Source organism: Myxine glutinosa, chromosome 11 (genome assembly GCF_964187855.1).
Source record: "Myxine glutinosa chromosome 11, kmMyxGlut1.1, whole genome shotgun sequence".
NCBI classification, from domain to species: Eukaryota; Metazoa; Chordata; class Myxini; order Myxiniformes; family Myxinidae; genus Myxine; species Myxine glutinosa.
The window spans coordinates 37880797-37908512 of record NC_136271.1 but is presented as its reverse complement, the minus strand read 5'-3'; the positions used below and the strand labels follow the sequence as shown (position 1 = coordinate 37908512).

General features: G+C 44.5%; 1 protein-coding gene across 1 annotated transcript in view; it reads left to right on the top strand.

Moving 5' to 3' along the window:
* Positions 1-27716, top strand: part of COL22A1 (collagen type XXII alpha 1 chain) — a 283216-nt gene that overhangs the window by 74886 nt on the left and 180614 nt on the right. Inside the window, exons 10-16 of the mRNA XM_068129833.2 lie at positions 4826-4861; positions 9345-9398; positions 17728-17772; positions 17874-17927; positions 18230-18274; positions 18375-18437; positions 19013-19066. Coding sequence (XP_067985934.2) covers positions 4826-4861; positions 9345-9398; positions 17728-17772; positions 17874-17927; positions 18230-18274; positions 18375-18437; positions 19013-19066 — 351 coding nt within the window. The remainder of the gene's footprint in view (positions 1-4825; positions 4862-9344; positions 9399-17727; positions 17773-17873; positions 17928-18229; positions 18275-18374; positions 18438-19012; positions 19067-27716) is intronic.

Genomic DNA, 27716 nt, shown 5'->3' with positions numbered 1-27716 from the left:
GGATGTATATATGTACGTATGTATGAATGTAGTATGTATGTATGTATGTATATATGTATGTATGTATGTATGTATGTATGTATGTGTGTGTGTATATGTATTTATGTATGTATGTGTGTATATATGTATTTATGTATGTATGTATGTATGTATGTATATATGTATGTATGTATGTATGTATGTGTGTATATATGTATTTATGTATGTATGTATGTATGTATATATGTATATATGTATGTATGTATGTACATCTGAAAATCATAGAGAAAACATGGCTGGAAATCCCCTCCCCTCAAGACGAATTTCCAATGATCTGGAAGAGAGCGAGTGTTTCTAGTAGTTATAAAATACCTTGTTAAAGCAGGTAAATTGAAAAAATAATCAACGGAAACATTTTCTGGAAAACGGTCAAAGTTTCCCTGCTGTTCAATGTAGCGCCCTACTCTATAGTACTGTTATAAATCTAAGCAATGCAAAGCTACACAAAGTTAAACTTCTGCAGACCTTCACGGCAACGATTCTGAAATAACCAATTAGTTAAGGTTGTTTTGACAAATCTGCGCTGCTTTACAAGTAACAACCTTATGCCAGGCAGTTAATCACCCCTGCAACAGGAAAGCAGTGGCTGTGTTCTTGTTTGCGTATCGAGAAACAAGTAAATGATCAACCACCGAGATCATTATATTCATTGCTGAAAAATGTCATATTCTCACCATATCCCTTCACATTCTAACACCCTGAACAAATCCCAAATTACTCCCACCTTCAGTCGACTGTCAAGCCCGGCCTCTCGATTCTGGAAAGACTTGGGCCAAAGACCTTCACTGGTCGACCCAAAAGATGGTGGAAGTTGTTTTTGTTTTTTTGGAATACATGATCGAGGCTCCTGCAATAGCTAAAGCAGAATGGAAGAGAACAAAATGGGAAGAGGGACACCAACAGCAGAGTAGAAGTGAGAGGGATATCAAGAAGTGATAGGACACATGGGTGGCATCATTGGCTGAGGGTGCAGAAGTGCTGCTGATGCAATGCCCACTGTAAGTTAGGGGGGATTTGGAATTTGACCAGGGTTTCAGCGATAGCTCGTCTACTCTTATCGAAGGACACTGGGATATTCAAGGTCCACCAACTAATGTCCGCAGACGAGATGGCGCACACATTGATAAATCATCCTGTCTGTGAAATACCGGTCTAGACAGCTTAGAGATGAGTGTGTGTACCTCCAAACCATCCTGCCAGCCCCTGACCTAATTTGATACTCATTATAACATAGAAGATGGAAAAGTTTCTGAACAACTTGACATTACCTTCAGCAACTTAACCAGATGGCTCATCACATACGTCATGTTGCTGGTTTCCAGGTTCAAATGGCATTAACTATGTTGTTTACATTTTCCCTGCATTTGATACGTGTACGCACAAGCTGTCCCATGAGCCTCCGATCCTTCATGTAAAAAAAGGAAATCTCTATGCATCTTTCCTCCTTGTTCTTCTTCCTATGTTACTTGTGAGGTCTTTCTCAGACAACTATGCACCATCATTGCGAAACAATACTCCTGTTCTAACAAATAGTGCCAAGACAAATCCCATCACTATGTACCAGTCACCCTCTTCTCATTATAAGCAAACTTAAAAGTGCATTATTGTTGCAGCTGACAAATTATATCCCTGCTCCAACTCTTACATTTCCGATCACTGTGCCTTCTCCTTTGTCTTGATCCTTCCTTACCGACACACTGGGGCTTGTGGGTGGGTGGCCGGGGGTGTCCAAAATTGGGAAAAGCAATAGAAGAAAGGATGGTAGGAAAAATGTCAGGTGAATGTGTGAAGAGTGTGGAGAGAAGGCAAATAAGATCATTACAGGTGATAAGGGTCGGGAAGGGGTATGTCCTGCGAAATCTGGGGTGGTGCGGAGAGGAGTCAAATGTTGCCATATTTGTGCATGAAATACAGTGCATTCAGAAAGTATTCAGACCCCTTCACTTTTTTCACATTTTGTTAGGTTGCAGCCTTGTGCTGAAATCGTTTAAATTCATTGTTTCCCTCATCAATCTACACTCAATACCCCATAATGACAAAGAGAAAACAGGATTTTAGAAAGTTTTGCAAATTTATTAAAAAGAAAAAACTGAAACATCACATTGACATAAGTATTCAGACCCTTTGCTATGACACTTGAAATTTAGCTCAGGTGCTTCCCATTTCTCTTGATCATCTTTGAGATGTTTCGACACCTTCATTGGAGTCAACCTGTGGTAAATTTAATTGATGGGACATGATTTGGAAAGGCACACACCTGTCCATATAAGGTCTCACAGCTGACAATGCATATCAGAGCAAAAACCAAGCCATGAGGTCGAAGGAACTGCCTGCAGAGCTCAGAGACAGGATTGTGTCGAGGCACAGATCTGGGGAAGCCTACAAAAAAAATTCTGCTGCATTGAAGGTTCCCAAGAGCACAGTGGCCTCCATAATTCTTAAATGGAAGAAGTTTGGAACAACCACGACGTTGTTCCTCAGTGAAAGACACATGAAAGCCCACTTGGAGTTTGCTAAAAAGCACCTAAGGGACTCTCAGACTGTGAGAAACAAGATTCTGTGGTCTGATGAAACCAAGATTGAACTGTTTGGCTTCCGTCTGGCCACTCTGCCATAAAGCCCAGATCGGTGGGGTGTTGCAGTGATGGTTGTCCTTCTGGAAGTTTCTCCCATCTCCACACAGGATCTCTGGAGCTCAGCCAGAGTGACCATCGGGTTCTTGGTCACTCCTCTTACCAAGGCCCTTCTCCCCCGATTGCTCAGTTTGGCCGGGCGGCCAGCTCTAGGAAGAGTCCTCGTTGTTCCAAACGTCTTCCATTTAAGAATTATGGAGGCCTCTGTGCTCTTGGGAACCTTCAATGCAGCAGAATTTTTTTTGTAGTCTTCCCCAGATCTGTGCCTCGACACAATCCTGTCTCTGAGCTCTGCAGGCCGTTTCTTCAACCTCATGCCTTGGTTTTTGCTCTGATTTGCATTGTCAGCTGTGAGAACTTATATAGACAGGTGTGTGCCTTTCCAAATAATGTCCAATCAATATTGAATTTACCACAGGTGGACTCCAATCAAGTTGTAGAAACATCTCAAAGATGATCAAGAGAAATGGGAGGCACCTCAGCTAAATTTCAAGTGTCATAGCAAAGGGTATGAATACCAATGTCAATGTGATATTTCAGTTTTTTCTTTTTAATAAATTTGCAAAACTATCTAAAATCCTGTTTTCTCTTTGTCATTACGGGGTCTTGAGTGTAGATTGATGAGGGAAAAAATGAATTTAAACGATTTCAGCACAAGGCTGCAACATAACAAAATGTGAAAAAAGTGAAGGGGTCTGAATACTTTCTGAATGCACTGTAGATTCCCCCACTTTGAGAAATGGATGGATGGCCTGAACCTCATTGGAGAGGTTAAGGCCACCTTACGAGACATCGTCTAGGCATCTTCTACTACGTAGCGTGCAGACAGACTCACTATAAGCTGCGCCTCGATGGCATCCCTCGTTCCCTTCTTGATTGTCTGGCAGCATTTCCTCTTCCACTGTACCTTTGAAACCCAGCAGCCACAAATAGCAAAACATTTTGGAACCTATTATATTTTTGTTCCCCATAAATTTTCTATCTGCTTCAAATGAAACAAATCTGCGCTGCTTTACAAGTAAAAAACTTATGCCAGGCAGTTATTCTCCCATGCACCAGGAAAGCAGTGGCTGTGTTCTTGTTTGCGTATCTAGAAACAAGTAAATGATCAACCACCGAGATCATTATATTAATTGCTGGGAAATGTCACATTCTCACCCTGTCCCTTCACATTCTCACATTATCCCTTGTAAAATCCTCCAATTATCTTCTATAATAAAAACTCAAGGAAAGGTGCAAACTTTGGAGCCCTTTGGCCTTGCAATTAGCCACATCTTTTGAGCTTACCGTATCGCCAAACTGCCATCGGAAGCCACTCAACAGCTGAAAATACTCTGTTGAGCCATATTTTCTTGTTACCACCTTGTAATTAATACCAGACATTCATCTCCAGTGCCATGGGATAGTGCTGCTGCATCACATCTCAATCAATTGAGACAGTCAAATACAGTATACAAAATCCTTAAATTATTTGCTATCGCTTGTCTGAAGGGTGGGGTTCATGGTCTTATGGACCTCTGTCACTTTTGCGGCTACTCCTGTCCTTTCTGTCACGTACCCCACCACTTATTGCAGATTCATTCTGTAAGCCATTTCTGGCTACCCTCAACATATCTAAGTTTTCTGCTGAACTCCATTCCTGTTTCCTATTTTTCTCGTATTGGTGGAATTGCCTGCATCACTTGCTTTCATATTCCGACTTTCGATCCCATAAGAAGGCAGCTTATCAGAATATTGTGCTATCAGCCAAGAGCTTTTGTCTGCTTGGTAAACTAGTCACCTTTGTCTACTTTGAAATGTATCGACACACCGTGATGCTGATTGTCTATATGTTCTTATTTCTTTCATCCTGATGTCAGTATGTCTACCTTCCACTCTCTGTTACCCATCTTGTCAATGATCCTGGACCTCGGTTAAAAAAAAAAATCAATGATGCCAGCATGTTTCTTTAGTATATGACTGCAGTATATGACCATTCATTGATGTTTGTCTGCACAAGCATTAATGGGCCGAATTGTCTTATGTACCTTTCTGAAAACAAATGGACAAGGAGACTATATATACAATTATAATTCATATTTCTCATTAATGGTGTTATAGATTCTAATATCATCTCTTTCATTTCTTCCCCCAACCCCCTTCCCCATTCCCAGGGAAATTCAGGTGTACCAGGGGCACCTGGTGAGCAAGTAAGCTTTTAAAAACAATTTCTTTCTCTTTAACCAATATCCCACTAGGCCATTGTTGTTGTTGATCTATCTTTGCAGTCTATTAAAAAAAATTAAGCCAGGCATTTGATTTTACATTGTTGCAGTAAGTGGGTGTGACATACAGTATGTTCCGGCATATAATCAAATGGAATACCTAATACTGCATTGCAGTTGTCAGAAAGGAAGCAAAATAAAGAAGCATTTTGAGTATTGCGCTGCAAGACATGTCCCCTACCAAAGTTCAAAGTGCCATAACTTTGTCAAAAATGATCGAATATGCAAATTTATGCACGGTTGATGCTGGTTTTCAAACTTGATCTGAGGTATGCTGAGACACGTGTGTCACGCCTCGCCTCGTTGATAAGCCGCAAGCTCGCTCCGTGGAGCAGCCTGCACGTATTGCACTGTGTGAATTATATAATTACCAACTCACGGTCTGAGGTACTAGCGATTCAAGAGATATCCATTTTTAAAAAATATTTTCGTTTAATTAACGATATCTGCCAAACCACGTGCCCTATCGCAAATTCCAAAACGACATTTTAGTAGACTAATATGTTGAACAGATCTGTGAAGTTTCCCCTCGATTGGATCAAAAATGAGGGAGGGGCTCGGTTTTAAAGGTTCATGCTTAAAAACGTCACAACTCTGAAACCATGTGTCGCATGACGTCATGCTCTCTGACTTTTTTGTTCGTCATGGGTATGCGATTCTGCCTGCAAAGTTTGGCCTCGACCTGTTCAGCCGTTGCAGAGAAAAAGTGGTTTTCCTGTTTTCACGAAAAACAATATGGCGGCCGAACCACGTGACCCGTGACGTCATAATTACCATTAAAATATTCTACAGACCGAGTCCCTCCTGTGGTGAAAATTTTATCTCAATCGGTCCAATTATTGCAGAGAAAATGTTTTTTAAAGGAAATTAAAACTTAAAATGGCACTGAGTTAAGGATCATCAGAATTACCAAAGTTCAAAGTGCCATCACTTTGTCAAAAATGATCGAAACGTCGTGAAGTTCGAACGTGATCTGTAACTTATCATGAGGAAACCATGTACCAAGTTTGAAATCAGTAGCGTTAAGAGTTTAGAAAAAAAGTCCGGAAAACTGTTCTTTGCGTGACGGACTGACGGACTGACGGACTGACAGACGGAGGGACGGCGTGCAAACCTATAGTCCCCTCCGGTGTACACCGGTAGGGGACTAATAAAGAGCCAAGATGGAGTCACCTAACCAATTCATCCACCAGGTTTCGTCCAAATCCGTCCACACCTCTTTGAAATGATACATATCGTTTTTGGCCCCATCTCTTGATGGTGAACATTCACTTTGAAAATTCTAATATCCAGATCCAAATCCAGATCTTCACAAAAATCTAATAATTTCGTGCTTGTCACACACCCAACCTCCCGTCCGAATCCGTCCATAACTATTTGAGATATCCTGCTTACAGGCAGGCAGACAGACAAACAGACAGGCATGAAAACATAACCCTCCATCCACCATCGGCGATGGAAGTAACAATTATAATTAAAGTGCAACGTCTGGTTAAGGTCCAGACAGAACCACCCACTGCTAAATGTAATGTTAGCTGTTACACTGCTACCCACAGTATCAGTGAGCCTAAAGATCTTTGACCCTTTGGACAATCACAGCCCCCTCACCCCTCACTTGAGTAGGGAATCAATCCGCAGATGCATTTCTGGCTCACTGCTCATCTTCAGCATGGAGTGTATCTCCCCCAAAGGGTTCAACTTGCAAGCCTTCCACTGAGAGATTATATACAAATAGCACCTCTTACCTATTAGTAACCATTGCCACACCAGCACTTGCTGCAAAGGTCTGGAACAACAGCTCCAGCACCTGCCACGAATGCACCTTGTTACCTGCGCCACCAAAGGTGGATGGAGGTTATGTTTTCACCCCTGTCTGTCTGTCCGTTTGTCTGTCTGTCCGTTTGTGAATAAAATATCTCAAAAAGTTGTGGACAGATTTGAACGAAATTTGGCAGAGATGTAGCGTATGTGACGTGGAGGAAATTATTCGATTTTGGTGAAGATCCGGATTCCGATCCGGCTACTAGAATTTTAAAGTGATTCTTCACCATTGGGAGATCGGGCCAAAAACGATACATAGCAGGTATCTCAAAAAGTTGTGGACGGATTTGGACGAAACTTGGTGGACCGGTTGGGTGTCTAACACGAACGATTCGATTCGATTTTGGTGAAGATCCGAATATGGATTCGGATATGAGAATTATTTATATTTTAAGTAATTTTTCACCATTGGGAGATAGGGCCAAAAACGATACAAAGCAGGATATCTCAAAAAGTTGAGGACTGATGATTTTGATTCAATATGATTCTGTATTGTGATTTTCTGGTCTACTCTGGGATACAAAACGTAAACTGTTTACCTGGTGGATTTATGCTCTCTACTGAGTGCTGTTCTAGTTTGGATCTGTTTTTCTCAGAGTGCAACTAAGCTGGAATGTTTATTTTTATTTAAATATCTTCTTTCCCGCTGCACTTCAGAAACGTAATTCAATGTGTAACCGATGCCTGAACAGGGTGGATGTGTGGCAGGTGCCCCCTGTTGGGTCTGGACCTTCGCAGCAAGTGCTTTGTGGCGCATGCGTTCATGGTTCCCAAAAGTTAACAAGTACAAAAAGTTTTAATTAAAACAAAAGCCGCGTCGATGTTACACAATGCCTAGATGCAGCTGTGCCTATAACGTCGATGTTATAGGCACAGGACATTCCTATTGATTCGATTACTTGATGTTATTTTTGTGCAAAGTGAAAATATATCTCGGCAATTTCCCGTGTGTGGCGACGAATTTTTAATATATCTCGGCATTTTCCCGTCTGTTGTTTCAGGCGGTGTATGACTGACCATGCCGCGATTAAAAAATATATATATCTCGGCAATTTCCCGTGTGTGGCGACACGTGAACGTAGCTATGCTCCTCTCTCCACATTATTGTGACGACGTATAAATTAAATATTTCATCGTGACGATTGTCATCAAATGGACGAATTTTTAATATATCTCGGTATTTTCCCGTCTGTTATTTCGGGCGGTGTATGACTGACCATGCCGCGATTTAAAAAAAAAAAATCTCAATGGACTTGAAGTTACAGGCCTTTGAGAATTAATTTCGTTCTATAAAGGGAAACTTTCATCGGATTTTCTTCCCGTTTTTTTTCAACCGAGTCTAAAACTATGTTAGCGACTGTGAAAAATGAAATGATATATCGAATTTGATTTGAAATAAAACTGTGTGAGAGAGGAAGACACCACGGGCCTACAAAACAGGCCTCAAAGCTATGCGAGTTAATAAAATGGTGGATATTTGTTTATATGAAGGCTCTCCCAGAATGGGTGGAGCTATGGTTCCCAGAATGGGTGGAGCTTTGAGGTTTTGTCTTCTCTGCAAGAACAAGAACAAGAAGAAGAAGAATAAGAAGAACAACAGCAGAGGGCACTCTATGAGCAGCGTCTGCGACGCGGCTAAAAAGTGCCTTTTAGAAGGAAAATACGTTTGGGGAAATGTATGAGTGAGGAGAAGGAAAATGGAAGTATATACAAATTATGGCAATGACGTAGATGGGGCAGTCAAAAATCTACCATATTTTTACAGGTAATCAAAAAATGGCCCCAAGCAATATATTTTTCAAACCTCCATGAGATCGGACACTCTTCAGTGCCACATTCTATTGATCTCAGTACATATTTTGCATGGTTTGCTGTGAAAGAAGAAAGTAAATTGAATTTGTATCGAAAAACTATAATTTATTAATTGGGTGAAGCGCAGCAACTTGTTATATCCGTGAGGTGTGGATTTATGCAGTGGAAGGTGATAATTTCGAGTAAGTTTGGGGACAGGTGAAGATTGCTAAGCTGAAGTGTTGCGGTTAAAAACAAACATGGAGTTGTTTATTTTCCGAGGCGATGGCTTAAGAATTTTTCCATTTGGAGGGATGTGGGCTGTGCTGCCATGTTTGTGTGTTTAGAGCTCTCCCTGTGTGTGCCGTGGGCATTGAGAGTCAAATTCAAAGTATAGAATGCATGCACCATGCGTAGACCAGATTAAGCAGGTTACGCCCTTCCAGAAGGCCATTTGTGAGGCATCAGAAGCTGCTCGAAAAATGCTCATGGCCTGATTGGGAGTAGCTCAATCTACAGAAGCTTACAGATTTAATAATGCTGCATTTCAACAGATCTGAACCAAAAACCTTTCAGATGCTAGTCCAATGCCCTTATCACAAGGCCGCCACCATGCATACCCATGAATACTGGAAATGGAAAATATGGAAAATGGAAAATAGTATGGAATATTTCGGACGAAAATAATCATCACAGAAGGGAAACACAAAATACAGAGTTATTGAAAGTTTGTAGCTTCATGAGGTATGGCACAGTAAAGGATATGCCTCCATTACTAAACATTTTCTCTTTGCAGGGCATAGCAGGTCCTCCTGGTTCTTCTGGGTCAAGAGGTCTGCCTGGTTTGCCAGTGAGTTTGCATCACTTACTACACACAAGCCCCAATTAGTCTTGCCCCGGAGGGGATGCGAGACTATTGCAATGTGTGTGTGTGTGTGTGTGTGTGTGTGTGTGTGTGTGTGTGTGTGTGTGTGTGTGTGTGTGTGTGTGTGTGTGTGTGTGTGTGTGTGTGTGTACTGTATACTGTATACTGTATACTGTATACTGTATACTGTATATATGTTCATTTTTTTAAAATCGTTTTCTCCACAACCGGTTGTCCGTTCGATGCGAAACTTTATGCATAGGAGGGACTGCCATTAATGTTTTATTGCTAACTCTGACGTCATATGTCACATGATATGGCAGCCATGTCGGATTAAAGGAAAAAAATTGACTACATTTTCTCTGAAAACGCTCCATGAAAAAATTTGAAACTTGGCATATGTCATCAGCCCCCATGGGTGATAACAATTATGACATTGGTGAAGTGGTATTCCAGTCATAATTGGTTGAATTGAAATCCTTGTCCAAAAATCTGAAACATCATATTTCTAATCTATGACCTGATGTGAGTGAAGAATTACATTTATGATGTCTTAGGTCACATGGTATGGCAGCTATATGGGTTTAAAGGAAAATAATTGCACATCATTTTCTCCAAAACTGCTCAACGAAAAAAATTGAAACTCGGCATATGTCATCAACTCTCCATGGGCTATTTAGGGTGATAACGATGGCCCTAATTCCACTATTTAGGGTGATAACGATGGTGATGGATGGGTATTTAGAGCGATGACATCGGTGAATTGGTATTGCAGCCATAATTGGTTGAATTTAAATCTTTATCCAAAAAAATCTGAAACTCATTTTTCTGATCTATAACCCAATTTGACTGGATAACTATATCTATGATGTTCATAAGCCATGCCAAGAAACTATGTGACATAATAGAGTGCATGGATGATACGAGTATATGGGCCATAATAGTGGCATGTTCAGTTAACAATGGTATTTTTGTTCATAATGAACGTGCGAGGCGAGACCATGCGCTTTACGAGTGCCATTCTAGTTCCAAATATGTTTCAAATACATGATCGCTGGAGGAACATTGGGATTTAGGAAGAGTTAAAAAAAAAGGAGTTAACCTGACCAGATTTCCTGCTGGGTTTAAATTGTATAAGAAGCACTTCCTGCAATAAGTGCAAAGCAAGTGCTCATGGGATGTGAATATGAAACGGCCATAATAGGACAAGTGGCCTTTAGCTGTGGCTTTCTTACTTTGTGACCTTGTCATTAAGGTGAGAGATTTAAGTTGGTCGATTGACACCTGGAATATATCTTCAAAACACAGTAATCTCTCCTTTGCCACCTGAAGTTTGCCTTCAACTTCCTCATTTCGCCAGAGATTCATATAATTCCACTCCATTTATTCATTGATGCATAATTCAGCAGCTCTGGGTGCTTGTTATTTTTAATCATGTTCTTGAGGTGTAGATATGCCATTGCCTCCATTGAACGATTTGACAATGTTCGGTAGTTAAATCTCGTGGTTTTTTTACTTTGTCATTCACTTTTTTCCGAACCTCCAGCAGAGTATTTCCAGACCCTGCCTCGGAAGTAGAATAGTGTTCTGGATCCATGATTATGATTTGAACAATTGAAGAGCATCGTTAAGTTGCATGTACTTGCAACGACCTTTCCGCAATGAAAGGGGGTATCTGAGGAGAGTAGATGGAATCCATTTCATTATATTTCCGTAGCTCAGGACTCAACAAGACAACTGTATGAGACTTAGTAAAGGTCTCACAGATAAAGGTCTCCTGTGCATGGAGCAACATCTAGGCCTGCAGTGTCCAGGTAGTACAGTTCATAATGATTCTTTGATCAGAGTGTGATATTTGGAATCAAGTAAATCTGCGTATGTGTAGGTGAGGTTCCCAAGATAGTGTATGACTTTGAACTTCCCAAGGATTTGATTTGACTCTTCATGAGTAATATATGTAAGGGGTCTAAGCTTTTTTTGAGGGCATTGTAGTTACATTGCGGTGTTTCTGGATCAATTTTCGATCCCCACACCTACAAATTTGATCATGTTATCCATGTAACTACTCTCTGACCTTTGCGGTTGCTACACAAGTGTGTGGTGCCTGCCTGAAATGCCTCAACTTTAGATTAAATGACCACTCTAAAGATCGAAGGGCTATAGCGCTACTGCAGTTGTCAATTCCTGATTGCCAATTCTGTCTTAGGTTTAATCCCCATGTGGTATAACACTGTGAAAGTGAGTATGAATAACCAGGAAGTATATATCCATTTGTGGCAGTCCACAGAAGGATACTCCAGATGCATCATGGACCTTGCTCATGTTATTTGCAGGAGGTTGATGAGAGAGATCACAAGTCTGCGGTCTGATCAATGGCTTTTATGATCATGCCGCAGGGTTATCCTGCTCTTCTGTATGCACAGGTTCATCCCATCAGGTCTTCACTTCTCATACCCATCCTCCCATCCATGGTACACTGAATCCTGTGGAGAAGCATTTTCCTTGAAACAACTTGCCTTCTCCTCCTGGAAGGCAAATTCGACCGAAGGCAACTTCAGATCATTCAACAGATCATTCCGCAACAAGTGTGTGTCCACTCTAATGAGACCCAGAAAATAAAATCTAACCAACCTCAAGATTGAACTTTCAAACTTGTCTCCATCCTTTAAAACCTGGTGATGTCTTGTTAAGTCCGTTGCTGGAGTATGCCCCCCCCCTCCATCCCTTCCATCACTTCAAATGGCACGACAGCCGACTCTGCTCGTGAAAAGGCTGAATGCCTCATTTCTGTGTATGCTTCCAAACCTTGTGTCCCCAACCCCTCACTCTCTGTACCCACCCTACCCAGTCACACCCAATTGCTCCTGCATTGTGGTTTTTTTTATGTGAATGAGAAAGTGGCGAATTTTCTTGTATCCCACGACTCTGATTGTGCAAGCACACCGCACAGCATCAGCTCACGTGTCCTAAAAACCTGCTCTGTTGCTCTTGCACATCCTCTCTCTGCCCTTTTCACGCTATCATTTGCCCTATCATCTTCCATCTCCTTGGAAGTCAGCCAACATCACAGTATTACATGAACAAGGTATAAATACGGACCTCCTGAACTACATATGTACCCATCGGCTTACATCCAAAAATCAGCAAGGTCATGGAAACCATCATCACAGATGACATCAAATCCTTCCTCTTCTCCAACGGCTTGGTCTCTGAGCATCAGTTCAGATTCAGACCAGGTCACTCAACCTTGGACATGCTGCTTCTGCTCTCCCAACAATGGATGGAGGCTCTCGATGTTAGACAAGATCAGTGCTGTCTCTGGACATATCTCGAGCATTCGATAAAGTCTGGTTCCTCACCCTGCTCTCCAAACTATCTGCTTATGTCATGCAAGGCCAACTCCACACTTGGCTTGCTGACTTCCTCCATTCTCATAGTCAGCATGTGGCTTTTAACAGGATCCTTCCATTTTCTCTCCATGTCAAGGCTGAAGTTCTCCAAGTTCTGGACCCAGTCCTATTCTTAATGGGAAATATATGAGGAGCATGAGGAATAAAAATTTCCTTTCTAATAAAATTAAAAAAAAAAATCTCCAGCATGTAAATACATGTTTTTTAAGTACAGAAACAAGTAGTAAAATAACATTAGAAACACTGCAAAAGGATGTGGGGATGGTATACCAAAAAGTATGCAAAGTATTGTTACGGTTCTCCGCCGCCCTTCTTCCCCTTACCAAGGGGGTATTAATCCCCTTGTTCTTTCTGGGCTTGGTGGAACCGAGAGACTTGAAACGCCTCTTCCGGGCAAAACGCAAGGTAGGGTTTCGGGACCAAGTCTCGCTCGTACCTAAATCCCTGCGCCACCACGGAAGCAAGGAAGCAATCCTCGCACGAGCCACGTGTGATTTGGGTACACCGAGCGGATCGAGTACCACGTGGTCCGTGCAGTCTTAGTAGTGGAACCCGATTCGAGCGGTTCTATTCGTACCACGCTTAGCCAATGAGGAAATCACAGGAACGATCGAATGGAAAAGGAAGAACGCGGGTTTAATTATTATTCCCACACCTATATACAATGATCGGGACGCAGAGACACAGAGCAGCACTTAAACGGTCTTATCTTACCTCCCAGACCCGGGCCCGTCACACTCACACAGGGAATTGCAGGTAGGTTGATGTTCCAGCCAGACGCGTTGACGTGGTCGTCCAGGAACAGCCCCGTCCGGCTCTCCACGGTCCCAGCACCTCCCACGAAGATGGCAGCAGGCGGTGGAAGGAACCTCGTAGCGCGTCTCCCAAACAAAAGGGCAGCCGATGAGGTAGGAGGAAAATGCGTGTCTCTCAGCGCGGCTGGCGGTTACACAGCCGTTATCACTCGCGTAACTGAAGGCACTGTACGCAGCTCGGCTTAAAGCTCAACCGAGCATTGCTTTATATATGAGCGCGTATTCTGGTTCATGCGCGTTTTCCGCCGATCGCGTACCTCTCAAAGTTCTCTTTGGCTCACCGCGCTCCTTCAATTCATCAGCCAGTCCTCGCGAGTCCTTTGTTCAACGAGTCCTCCCACGCTAGTCCTCCTGGGGGCTTTGCGCGATCGGTTATATAGATACGCTCCCGAACCTTCTTGAACCCTCTCGAACCTTCCAACCACGCCCTGTGACGCAGTGCTGCCGCCACACGCTGTGAGCCCTGATTGGCGGCTCGTGCTTACCGTCAGCTCCTCTGCCGCCCCTCATTCGGCTCCGCCCCGACCCTCCTAGGCCTGCCTCGTGTTAATTCGCCCAAAATGAACCAAAGTCAGCACAAAGGGGCATGAGGCTAGGGAGGCTGGATAGTCAGTAGAAGTAGGACCTCTTCTCCTGACTCTACTCAACACAGAACTAACATAGGAAGAGGACTAAGCTCACAAATACTAAGAGATAACTATACTATCGCGAGGCTACATGTTGCAAGTGTGACTATCTATGAGGGGGAAATTTTAATCTTTATTATACTGACTGTACAAAACTCAAAACCGCAACAGTATAATAGTGGGGCTGCTTAACTGATGAATTGTGCCTTTTCCCTTAAAAGCATGAAACTTGGCACATGGCTAGAATACCCCAAAAGAAAGATTTTTAGTCCAGGGGGCATCTCCAATTTCACCCCATATGGCGGCCATCTTGAAATTCAGGATGGCCGTCATACAAGACCTGTTTTGATGAATATCTCCATAATTAGAACAGATATCAAAATGGTTGAAGTGCCTATACCTACATTTTTATGGTCTAGGAATCCAATGGCAACATAAAATATTCAATAGTATATGGCAGCCATCTTGAAATCCAAGATGGCCGCCATAACAGACCTGTTTTGATGAATATCTCCATAATTAGAACAGCTATCTAAATGGTTGCAGTGCTTACACCTACATTTTTAGGGTCTAGGAATCCAATGGTAACATAAAATATTAAGCAGTCATATGAAAATATTAATTTTGCATAGTATCATGCATACTGGGAATGCATCTAAATACTCTTAACAGGTTGGCATTCTTCAGTGATTAAAAGTGTCTATGACATCGCAGACTGTAACTGTGCCATCTTGTGGTTTTCTAGTCTTTGCTGCATTCTCCATCACATGCGCAGAGAGAAGTACAGGGAAGTGCAGCTTTCTTACACCGGCAACGACCAGTACATCCTTTTTTGCACCCACACTTAACAAGTTCATTGCAGATCTTTGCAGCCTCTGGAAGTGTTGTCCATATTGGTTTGAACTGGCCAGCAGACGTTTTTTGCCAACCCCATTCAGTGGGGCTTGGTAGATCAGGCTTAGCATGCAATGCTTGTCCCCAGCATAGTGCGCCTTGGTATACTGCCCGCTTTACGTGCTGCACAAGGGCATCATGTGTTGGTGGAATTGATTCCACAGGTCTGCCCTTCTTTGCAAACAGTTTCTTTCGTACAATGTTAATGTCAGTAGCAGTACTTGTGCGATCATACAACAGAATAACAAATCTCTCAATGACGTTCATGCAGGTTTCAGTTCTCTCTGTGCTCTGGTGGCAAATTTCTGCTAGTACCTCTGTGAGCTCAGGGAATGATTCCCACACATTCCATGCAGTTACCTTTCCACGCCCATTAAACGCTGAAGAAGTGTCACACCCTGTTAGTGCATGAAACATGGGGAGGGCTTTTGATTTCTCAGGGCCAAGAGCTGTGGCTATATCATGTGTAGAGATAAATCGCATGTTCTTGCCTGTCCCAAATTGTAACCATATCATCACTGAAAGCTTCTGGGATGCTGTAACTGCAAGCACGACAACATCATCATCTGCTCCCATAAAGCATCTAAGTACATTTCAAAGTCAGCCTCCCTCAATGAGCGCACAAAGGTCAGGATGCTGTTCTCCAATGCCATCGTGAGACTCCAGTATTGGAACTGTGGGTGTTCCAATATGTTGCCATTGGATTTTATGTTGCCATTGGATTCCTAGACCCTAAAAATGTAGGTATAGGCACTTCAACCATTTTGATATCTGTTCTAATTATGGAGATATTCATCAAAATAGGTCTTGTATGATGGCCATCTTGGATTTCAAGATGGCCGCCATATGGGGTGAAATTGGGGATGCCCCCTGGACTAAAGATCTTCCTTTTCGGATATTCTAGCCATGTGCCAAGTTTCATGCTTTTAAGGGAAAAGGCACAATCGATCCGAATTTTTTAGCTAAGCCGCCCAGCTATAATGGTCACAATAAATTATGATGTGAAACCATCCCTATATCTTTCTTTGAACAATGGCTGTACCTGTGCAAATGACCCTGCACATCTCTCTCAAATTGGTTAGCTTAAAGCTGATAGTGTAGTGTCCTTGGTTTTGGGCATTTATAATGATTTGTTCTCCATCCCAGTTGAACTGACCTCTTCTTAGCTATTCCAATGGGCCTTCTTTGTCTATACCCAATCTGTCCAACTCTTTTTTTTATGAGTACAGGCACTTCCAGCTCTTTTTTTTCATTTTCCCAGTTGTTGGTTTATATTTGTTAGTTTTGTTTTATATTTTTCTTTTGTATTTTTTGCAATAGTTGGGGCTGTATTTGTTGCTGTTTCAGTTTCATTTGTGACATCTTTCATTTGCACCTGTCTTTGAAATTTTTTTGCTCGATGGGTTGTTGAGAATCCATTTGGAACTGTAAATTTGAACATTCTGACGTCCACAATATCAACAAGAAAGAGCGATCAGATGTTGCAGACCCACGCCAGGACGTTTTTAGTGTTTTTAAAGACTTTTGTGTTGAAATAAATATGGCGGCCGAACCACGTGACCGATGACGTCATCATATTTTTTTCTCCATAAATTTATCCCAAGATGATGCTCAAGAAATTTCATCTTGATCGGATGAGGTTTTGTACTTGTCGAACTATGATGTCATAATGGAGGAACCGATGGCATCATCATTACCCTCTCCTGTGAAGAGGGTCTTGCATTTGAGTCTGTTTGTTTGTCTGTCTGTTTGTTTGTTTGTCCACACAGAATAAATATGATTTTCTCTGCATCCGTTGGTCCGATTCACAGGAAATTTTCACCATAGGTGCAACTCCACCTGTGTAATTTTTTAATTAAAATTATGACGTCATATGTCACGTGGTATTGGCGCCATCTTGGAAAAAACGAAAAACTTTGCACCTCTATATCTCCGAAAGCGCTGCATAGAAAAAATTGAGACATGGCTCATTGTATCAATCGGACCAACAGTTGCAGAGAAAATCATATTTATTCTGTGCAGACAAACAAACAGACAAACGGACTCAAATGCAATACCCTCTTCTCTGGTGAGGGTAACAAGGCTGAGATCATCAACATATTTCCAGTGATATGCAGAGTTGATAGTTGCATCTTTAATCATTGCCAAAAACATAATGGGGCCTGATTTTGTACCCTGTGCATGTAAGGGATGCCACAAACAAAAGTGAGAGATATGTGTCAATGAGGACCTTCAAACAAGCAGCGTGCAATTTAAGGCCAAGAAGGATACATTTTATAGGTTTACCTCTCTGTCAATAATTATATTGCTCATACAAATGAGGCCTGCTTTCGGTTTCCATTCAGAAACTGAGTTGTTGTGGCATTAAGTCATTCAATTTAATAACTCAGTAATTATGTTGTGTTTTGTGCAGACATCATGCTATATCCAATGCCATGTGGCTGTTCATTTAAGATGTAAGAAAGAAAACTGGTAGATCTTTATTACAAATTTAATACTTAACACCAATCAAATATGAACGATTTACACATTTTAGTAAACAGGAGTTTCTCCATCTTGTACTTTCCAGGGTTTGCCAGGTGTCGATGGAAAAGATGGTTCTCCAGGCATCATGGTACGGAAGGCGTTACTCGTATGAGTATACGTGTTCATCAAATGCTACTTTATATTTCTCCATGCATTACTTACCCTCAAATAGTCATTCTTTCTTGTTAGGGTGACAAAGGAGAGAGAGGTTTGGATGGACTTCCTGGCAAGGCTGGTCAAAAGGTAATCGCTCAAGTTGAAGATTAAAAACTTAAGGGAATTATTTAATCTGGAAACCAGTTTATTTCCTATTCTGATTTTTTGGGAGGAATTTGTTTGATGGGAAACCTTCTGTAGTGTCAGATTTTCAGAAATGTTGCTGCAAATGAGTCTAGGGTGGATTTATCCCATTCTACCAACCTTCCTGATATCCACTTTCTATTTTTCTCCAATGAGGACAGCAACGAAATGCCATTTTTAAGGTCATGTCAAGGTCATGAGCTTATTGTCAGCTTTTCAATTTCATAAGTATTTGTCCTTTTTAGGGTGCACCTGGAGACCAAGATTTAAGAGGATTGCACGGAGAAAAGGTGGGAGAAACTCCACTCTTTTTTGCCTTATTATGATGATTTCATGCTTTGTGAAATATATTTGACGTCATTGTCTTTAAACATCATGCATGAGTGATAGGGAGATCAGGGAGTTCCAGGCATGAGGGGTCCTTCTGGACTGGCTGGAGTACATGGAAAGCAGGTGAGGACAACATAGAGTTAGATACGTTGTAATTAGAACTCTTATGGTTTTTATCATTTAATTTGTGAGATATTTGGCCATTCACACCTCCCGCCTCAAATGTATCCAGTAAATGCTGTTTAAATATAATTTTAAGTGCAGTATATACAACTACACTTGTGGACTAGCTAGAGAATTAGAGGTATAGGCACTCAACTTTGAGCTGTCTATCCTGGGTTTGGATCTCGACCCAGCTATAAACTATCACCCTGGTGCTGCACATGCAGACTGATGTATAAATGTGTGCATCGTCCATTGGAAGGATGTTGAGCAGGAGGACCTGTCTGGCAGCACAAGGGGCATTGGTGGACGTTATCCCATGATGTCCATGAACAAATTTACAAAAAAGAACAAATTTCAAATTCTTTCCGGTGAAACCTCAGGCTTGGCCAGGCGGTTCCATAAGGACTTGGGACTTGCTGACCCCACAATAAGGTGGGAATACATGAAGCCGTTAAAAAAGATCAGATATAAGTTTAAAAATACACTTGCTAAAATATATATATTTTAACCCCGAATGTAATTTATTCCTGCAGGGATTGGAAGGACCTCCAGGTGTGGATGGAGTCGAAGGCGTAAAGGGTGAAAAGGTATGCAAGGTGATTCACCACCAGAAAAAAGAATCGAAATTGACACAAAAACTCGCATTGCTATCATTAAAAAATAATTCATAGTGCAGAAATGGTGTTATTAGGAATTGCGAAGAGAGTAAAGGTAAGAGCCAACACCTCTAACATCGGTGATAACTGTATATTAAATGTGATTTAAGGGGCTCTCTATATATTAACTAAGCATGGTTGGGTGAGAGGGTGAGAGGGGGTGGTATGGGGCAGACCAGGGCATAAATAGTACATGTGGGATGAGAAGGGGTGGTTTTGGGTGGAATCATAAATTTCAATATTTACTCATATTTTATTTATAAAAGTTTCCCCCAATTTTTCATTTCGATTAAATATGATGTCTGGCACTCACAAATTCACGTTTCTTTTGAGACCCACTTTCTTCATAATATGACAAAAACCTTTGATCACAAGTTGTTAAAAGTGTTGGAATCCTTAATGTTCAACCCTCTGATTTTCCTGAAAGATTTCATAAAATTTAAAAACATGACAAGTCAGGAGGCGACGATGGTTCACGAGCGAGCGGTATTCAATGACAAAGGACGGACTATAACCGAAACAGGCCTGGACTGGGGGGTCGGAGGCCCACGTGGCAGGTGTCGGCCCACAACATGCGGTGTACATGCCTATTTACAAATGGCCCCAATGCACTGTGTGCTAATACACAATACCGAAAATTTTGTTCGATTCCGACAACTTTGAAAATTTGACCTTTGTGACCTTGAAATGTCAAAACGAAAGTTACTGACCTTGAAATGAGATAGAAAATAATGTATAATCAGTTATGAGGTTAGTTAGCTACGCAATACTGAAAATTTGGTTAGATTCCGACAACTTTGAAAATTTGACCTTTGTGACCTTCAAAGGTCAAAGGTCGAAGGTTCTGAAATTTGTTGGAAAACTTGCATTTCATGATGTATGTGATAATTGATCATGTACGACATTTCACCCGATCAGGAAGCGAACAATGTAATAAAACCATCAAAAATCGACTTTTCTAAATTTCGTGGCCTTGTGACCTTGACCTTGGGGCGAAAATGAAAAATCGAGCTCCGTGGGGCTAGAGACATGACATTGGCCTAACCAAATACCGAAACCCCTGTCAGATTCCACCAAACCCCTCGGAGAAGATGTAGCTTGAACTCGATTACCCCCTAAAAATACATCTTTTTCGGGCGTTGCTCCGCCCACAATGGGCACAATACGCCCACTCTAGGCAGGACACAACTAGATCATGATATCAACCTCCCACCCAAGTTTCATCAAGATCGGATGATATCATCGGGTAGTTATGCTGCGGACAGACAGACAGACACACACCCATGATGAATATAGTGGTCACTGTTTGATAACTCGTGAACCAATTATTACCTCCGCCATGATTATTACCTTATTGCCTCTGACTGTGTCTGTCTATATGTCTGTTTGTCTGTTTGTCTCTGAATAGGATATCTCAAAAAGTTGTGGACAGATTCGGATGAAATTTGGTGAACAGGTTGGGTATGTGACAAGGAAGAATTTCCGTTGCCCTCACTCCACCACACAGGAGTACCTCTGGCTACGGCTTCCCTTTCACTCCCACCTTTTGTTCATATGTGTGTTATACCTTCCACCAAACAGTGATGACTCCACTTACATCTCGCTGTCTGACAACCTGGACCAAATTCTATTCACTCATCCCAACTCTCTCTTCCTCATATGTGGCAACTTGAACTGTCATCATGCCAGCTGGCTGGGTGTGGGTACCTCTCTCACCAGCCACGGCACCTCAGCAAAGGACTTCTGCGACTCACTGGGACTGACACAATCTGTCAATTTCCCGACCCGGATCTCAGTCAACGGAGCATCTTCTCTTCTGGACTTGGTTATGACGACCTTCCCTGAAAATGTCTGCTGCTCTTCTTCATGCTCCAATCGGTTCATCTGATCATGTGCTTGTTAAAGTGGATATCTCTCTGACCATTCTCAGAGAGCCTCCTCAGCATCCATGATTCTGGCATTTCACTCAGGCCAACTGGCACGGTCTTCAAGCTGCCATCAAACTTCTGGACAGGTCTCCCATCTCCGCTGTCTCTGACATCAACCAATCCTGGGAATTCTTCCAAAGTAAATTGCTCTCTCTCTCATGCACAGATTTATCCAATCTCATCTTCAGTTGTCATACCCTGTCTTCCGTCCATGGTACACTGAATATTGAGGTGAGGCAGTTTCCCTGAAACAACTTGCCTTCGCCTCATGGAAGGCAAATCCAACTGAAGGTGATTCTTCACCATTGAGTGATAGGGCCCAAAACTATATATAACACTAGCAGAAGTACCCGGCATTGCCGGGCGGGGGAGGGGAGGGAAGGGGGAAGGGGAGGGGAACAGGGGGGAGGGGAGGAGGGGGGGGGGGAGGGGAGAGGGAGGAGGGAGGGGGGAGGGGGAGGGGAGGGGGGAGGGGGAGGGGAGGGGTGGGGGGAGGGGGGAGGGGAGTGGGAGGGTAGGGGGAGGGAGGAGGGGGAGGTGGAGGTGGAGGGAGAGGGGAGGGGGGGAGGGGAAGGGGTAGGACAGAAAGGAAGGGGTAGGGGGAAAGGGAGGAGCATGGGGGAAAGGGAGGGGGAGGGGGGAGGGGGAAAGGGAGGGGGATGGGGAAGGGGTAGGGCAGAAAGGAAGGGGTAGGGGGGAAAGGGAGGGGCATGGGGGAAAGGGAGGGGGAGTGGCGGGGAAAGGGGAGGGGGGAAGGGGAGAGGGTAGGGTGGAGGGGGAAGGGAGGGGGAGGGGGGAAAGGGACGGGGAGGAGGGAAGGGGAGGGGAGGGATATAGATGGTTACTGGCAATTGATCACATCCAGAAATGATGTAATCCACACAATTTATGTACTTTACATAACGTTAATAGGAATACATGGCCGTGTAGATGGGAAATACAGTTTGTTTGAAATAAATCACAAATATCAGATGAAAGTGAAAAAAAACCTATGTGGTGTGAATGGCAATGTTCCTCGCTGAAATGTGAAAAAACTGAATTACGTGCGAACGCATAACTGTGAGATTATGGCGGCAAAGTTGGAACATCACGTGATCCTAGCAGAAGTACCCGGCATTGCCGGGTGGGGGAGGGGAGACCCGTACATTCCCAACCCGGACATTCGCCCTCTCGACTCAAGCTCGTATTCGATTCGTATTCGAAATCGAAAGGGGAAAGGGGAAATCCTTCGTATTCGAATTCGTAAACACGAAATATCGCACAAAATACGGTCGCATAAAGGTGAAAAACGCAATGGCTTTTCGCCCTGAATCACGTGCAAACGTGTGACGGGATGGAACATCACGTGATCGCTCTGAGCGAATCAGCGAGCTGCTCGCACTGGCTGAGATTAGCGGGTACTTCGCTGAAATGCGCTGAGGTAAATATGAATAAAAAATATGGATCTCGTCAAATATGGTCTCAGCCATGTTCGTCCCAGGCTCAATGGCCATGTCTATGCCAAATATCAAGCACGTGAGCCTCTCCGTTTCGGAGTCTATCGGTAACATTACACACACACACACACGCACACACACACACACACACACACACACAAACTGTGTTTTGTATATTATATAGATGATCTTTCAAAAAGTTGTGGATGACTTATGACAAAACTACGTGGATGAGCTGGGTAGGTGACAATAACAAGCCGATTCAACTTTGGGTCACATCCGAATCCGGATCTGGCCTATCACTGGGATACAAAACTTAAACTGTTCCACCTGATGAAGTTATGCTCTCTACCGAATGCCGTTCTCGTTGATTATAAAATGATGTGTACAGAACATATTTTAAATAAATATGAAATTGTATACTCTATCAACATTTTAAAAAGAGTTTATGTACTTATGTACACCCTAACTGCATTTAGAAATAGTTTGAGCCAAGTCATATTTTACCCCAACATTTCCCACTCCTCCAAGGTGTTAAGCATCCTCCGTCGTGCAAAGTCCATCCTTGGCACACCTGAACTTGTGTCCACCTACAAGGCTTTCATCCGCAGCTTGGTGGAGTACTGCTTTCCCCTCTGGCTGGCTTTCGCAGTTGACGCCATGGAAGCGAAAGCATTCAAGATAATTGGAACTCCCACGATGAAGTTGAATCTATGGGCCTATGACTTTGCCATCACTGACAGGTCAGTGGTCTCTCTGTCTTCTTCTACCTCCTTTCTGGTCTTGCACCCTATGCTCTCTCTGTACTTTGTCCCTCACCCAGGTATCTGCAGGGTTCACACAGTCCACCAGCAACCCCGTTCCAGTGAAACTCCCAAAATCCAGAATCATTGCTCACATCCACTCATTCATTCCTCTGTTTTTCCCACTCGTGGAAACAACTTCCACATTTCCTTCAATCCTTCAATCTCAGTCTTCCCTCCAGGTCTTCAAGAGAGTTGTTCACTGTAGTGAAAATGTATTAAAGTTGAACCCAGGAGTGATGCCCACTTAAACCGCTGAGGGGCGTCTATAAGACCTCGGACGTCCGCGACACTGAGCCACTCCTGTGACATTTTACTATGACATGTAGTCTTGTATGGTACGTACCCGCACATATTCTAGGCTTGCTTGCATTGACTAATAGGATCGATCATTTCTATATGATGCCAAGATCCTGATACCTATTGCATGATTGTATTTTACAGGATGATACCAAAGATCTGATTGAGATTAAACCTACCTATGGGACAAAGTTGTGGACTTGGTTTATTTTCACAACATTTAATCTCAATCAAGATCTACGGAAATGGCGGGACACAAGATACATGTACCGACATTCAGCGCCGACCCACAAGCTGCGGATTCGGGCTCGGTGTTAACTCACTGGCTCAGGTCACTGGAGAACCAGTTCAAAGCCCAGGATAACGTTCCCACTGCTGAAACGAAACTGGACGTGCTGCAGACAAAAGTGGACCCACCACATCTACAGGAGCATTGAACAATGTACGACGTACGATGCCGCAGTGGCGGAGCTAAAGCGAATTTACATTAAGAAACGGAGCGTGGTGTACACCAGGTATCTGCTCTCATCGCGGTGGCAACAGCCCACCGAGTCGATAGACCGCTTCGCCCAGGAGCTACGACAACTACTTGCGGACAGTACCCAAGAGGTCCGCACTCACGAGCAAGTCCAGGATGGTCTTGTCCGAGACGCTTTTGTCTCTGGGATCGGCTCTCCTGCTCTCAGGCTAAGACTTTTGGAGACAGCTGACCTGACGTTCACGGAGGCTCTACGGGTGGCACACGTCTACACTGAGGCCCAGGAACAATCTACCGCCTATGACCACACACGGGTCGTCGCGGGGACTTCTCAACTCGCGTGACCGGAGAGGGATATGGGAGCGGACTCGACCACGCTAGCGGAGCCCTTGGCCGCTCCCGAGGTGGACTCGGATTCCGGCTTGGCTGCGGCTACGGCGGCCAGGCCAAGGCCTGTACGAAATGCTACGTGTTACTTCTGTGGCAATCGACAGCATCCCAGGTCGGCGTGTCCGGCTCGGGAAGCAATATGCCATTTGTGTTCGACTAAAGGACATTTTGCAAAAGTCTGCCGAAAGACCGCGCGGGGCGCATGAACTTGTGCGACCTTGAATGGGCTTATCGCCGAGCCAACGGACCGAGCACAGAGCGGGGCACCTCACCCGACTTTGATGAGCGGTCCTCCTCCTCGTGGGCCCCTGGCTGCACGCTCGACCTTGGTGAGATACATCGGGCCACCAAATCAAATGGCGCGAGCACGACCGACCGCGGAGCGACCGTCCTTGACTGGAATCCGAACGCCCTCCGAAGGCGACTCAAACAATCGACAAGCTCCTGCTTGTCACAATGACACGGCAAACAATGCACGTGACACGAGCGCCATCTGACGGCAGCTCGTACGAACTACACGCTCTTGCTTCAGCACGTGAAACTACAGTTGGCTGCGATCCTTCTCGCGTGACACGAGCGCCCCCTGACGGCAGCTCGTACGGACTACAAGTTCCTGACACTCCTGCTTTGGCACGACCAACTATGCCTTTGACACGAGTTGCCCTCCGGAAGCTGCTCAAACGACCGGAAAACTGCAGCCGGCATGGGATCCACACGCGAGGCGCGATCTTCTCGCTCGGATGGCTCAATACCTGCCGGATCTTCCGGCCTTGCTCAGGCCATTATTCCACTCATGGTCGAAGGCGTTTTTGCACGGGCTTTAGTCGACACGGGGTCTACGGATAGTTTTATCGATCATCGACTAGTGCGTAAACATGGATGGTCGGTCCTCGGGACAACACGACGGATCTTTATGGCCTCCCAGGGGCTTCGGCTCAGCACAAAAGGGGAATGTCGATTGAAACTTGTGATAAAGGGATGCATGTTTCCAGATGTACATCTTATGGTCTTACCTGCTTTATGTGCTGACATTCTGTTAGGACACGATTTTCTTAAACGACACGGACGTTTGGAAATGGAATTCGGTGGGACTGACACGCTTGCTGTGTGTGCACTCGCGAAAATGGAAATTGAGCCCCTTTCGCTGTTCCCCAACCTGACCACTGACTGCACTCCCGTAGCGGTGAAATCACGGCGCTACTCACGAGCAGACGTGCAATTCATTGCGGAAGAAACGGCCCAGCTCTTAAAGGAAGGTATCATATAACCCAGCCGGTCGCCGTGGCGGGCCCAGGTCCTAGTGGTGCGAAGTGAAGCGCATCGCCGACGCATGGTAATCGATTATTCACAGACGATTAATCGCTTTACACAGCTGGACGCCTACCCCCTACCGGGGATGGACGCGCTGGTACGACAGGTGGCCTAGTACTCAGTCTACAGCACTCTCGATCTGCGTAGTGCGTATCATCAGATCCCCATCTCTAGGGCTGATCGCATCTATACCGCCTTTGAATCGGGTCAAAGGTTATACCAGTTCACCTGACTACCTTTTGGGGTGACGAACGGGGTCGCCTGTTTTCAGAGGGCTATGGACGACCTCGTTACTAAGGAGAACTTGACAGAGGTCTTTGTATATCTGGACAATCTTACGGTTTGTGGGTATGACCAGGGGCATCATGATGCTAATCTGAAGCGCTTCCTCGAGGTCGCGCAGAGGTATCGCCTAACCATGAATGAGGCAAAGTGTCGTTACTCTCTACGCACGATAGATCTTCTGGGGTACACCGTGACCCATGGCTCTGTCGCTCCAGATAAGGAGCGTCTGCGACCTTTGCTCGATATGGCTCTGCCTAGCGATCGAGCTTCGCTGAAGCATGCTCTCGGGCTGTTCGCCCATTATTCTAAGTGGGTGCAAAATTTCTCCGTGAAGCTCCGCCCCCTTGTGGCCTGCGACACGTTCCCCATGAGCCCAGCCGCCTTGGCAGTCTTTGGGGGCCTTATGGCCGACATCGCTGGCGCCGCTGTGGCGACGATCGACGAGAGCGAATCTTTCGTCTTAGAAAGTGATACCTCGGGTCATGCGATAGCGGCGACACTCTCCCAGGGGGGGCGCCCTGTGGCTTTCTTTTCGCGGACTCTCACCTCCGCTGAGTGGAGGCATTTGTCTGTCGAAAAGGAAGCGTACGCGATCGTCGAGTCGATTCGGCGATGGCGACCGTACTTACTCGGGCGATGCTTCCAAATCATCACGGACCAACAAAGCGTAGCGTTCATGTACGACACCTTACATGCTCAGCGCATTAAGAATGAGAAAATCACTCGCTGGCGTATCGAACTCGCCGACTTCTGCCACACCATCAAATATCGCCCGGGGAAGGACAACCTGGTCGCCGACGCCTTATCGAGGCCGGCTACGTGCGCGGGTATCATAACTCTGGAGGGTCTGCGCACTTTGCACGGCACTATGTGTCATCCTGGGGTGACGCGTTTCACTCATGTTGTGCATAGTGGTAATCTGCCGTACTCGATTGAGGACATCCGCCGGGTCTGCCGCGACTGCGCTATATGTGCGGAACTCAAACCGCGTTTTTACAACCCTCCCATGGGGATGCTGGTTAGGGCTACTAGAGCGTGGGAGAGATTGGCAATGGATTTCAAAGGGCCGCTGCCGGTGTCGAGTAACTCTCGTTATCTGCTCACTATCGTTGATGAGTACTCGCGATTCCCTTTTGCTTACACGTGCGTGGATATGACGGCTGCCATGGTCATACGGTGCCTGCAGAATTTGTTTTCTATGTTTGGGTATCCGGCCTACGTGCATACCGATCGGGGTGCGGTGTTCCTGTCTCAGGAAGTGAGAGGTTACCTGCTCCAAAATAATGTCGCTTCGAGCTACACCACACCGTACAGACCCCAGGTGAATGGGCAGGTCGAACGCTTCAATGGGATTATATGGAGGGCCGTCATGCTAAGCCTCGGGACCCTCGACCGTGGCCTCGATAAATGGGCTTGGTCGCTACCTGCGGCGCTGAACTCGATCAGGGCTCTACTAAGTACGGCAACCAACCAAACTCCCCACGAGCGACTTTTCCACCACCCCAGGAGCACGGGGTGTATACGGTCTTTTCCCAGTTGGCTCGCTGGGCCCGGGCCGGCCTATCTCAAATGTGCGGTTCGCACAAGCAAGTACGACCCCTTAGTGGATAAGGTGCAGGTACTCCAGGCTAATCCCGAGCATGCTCATGT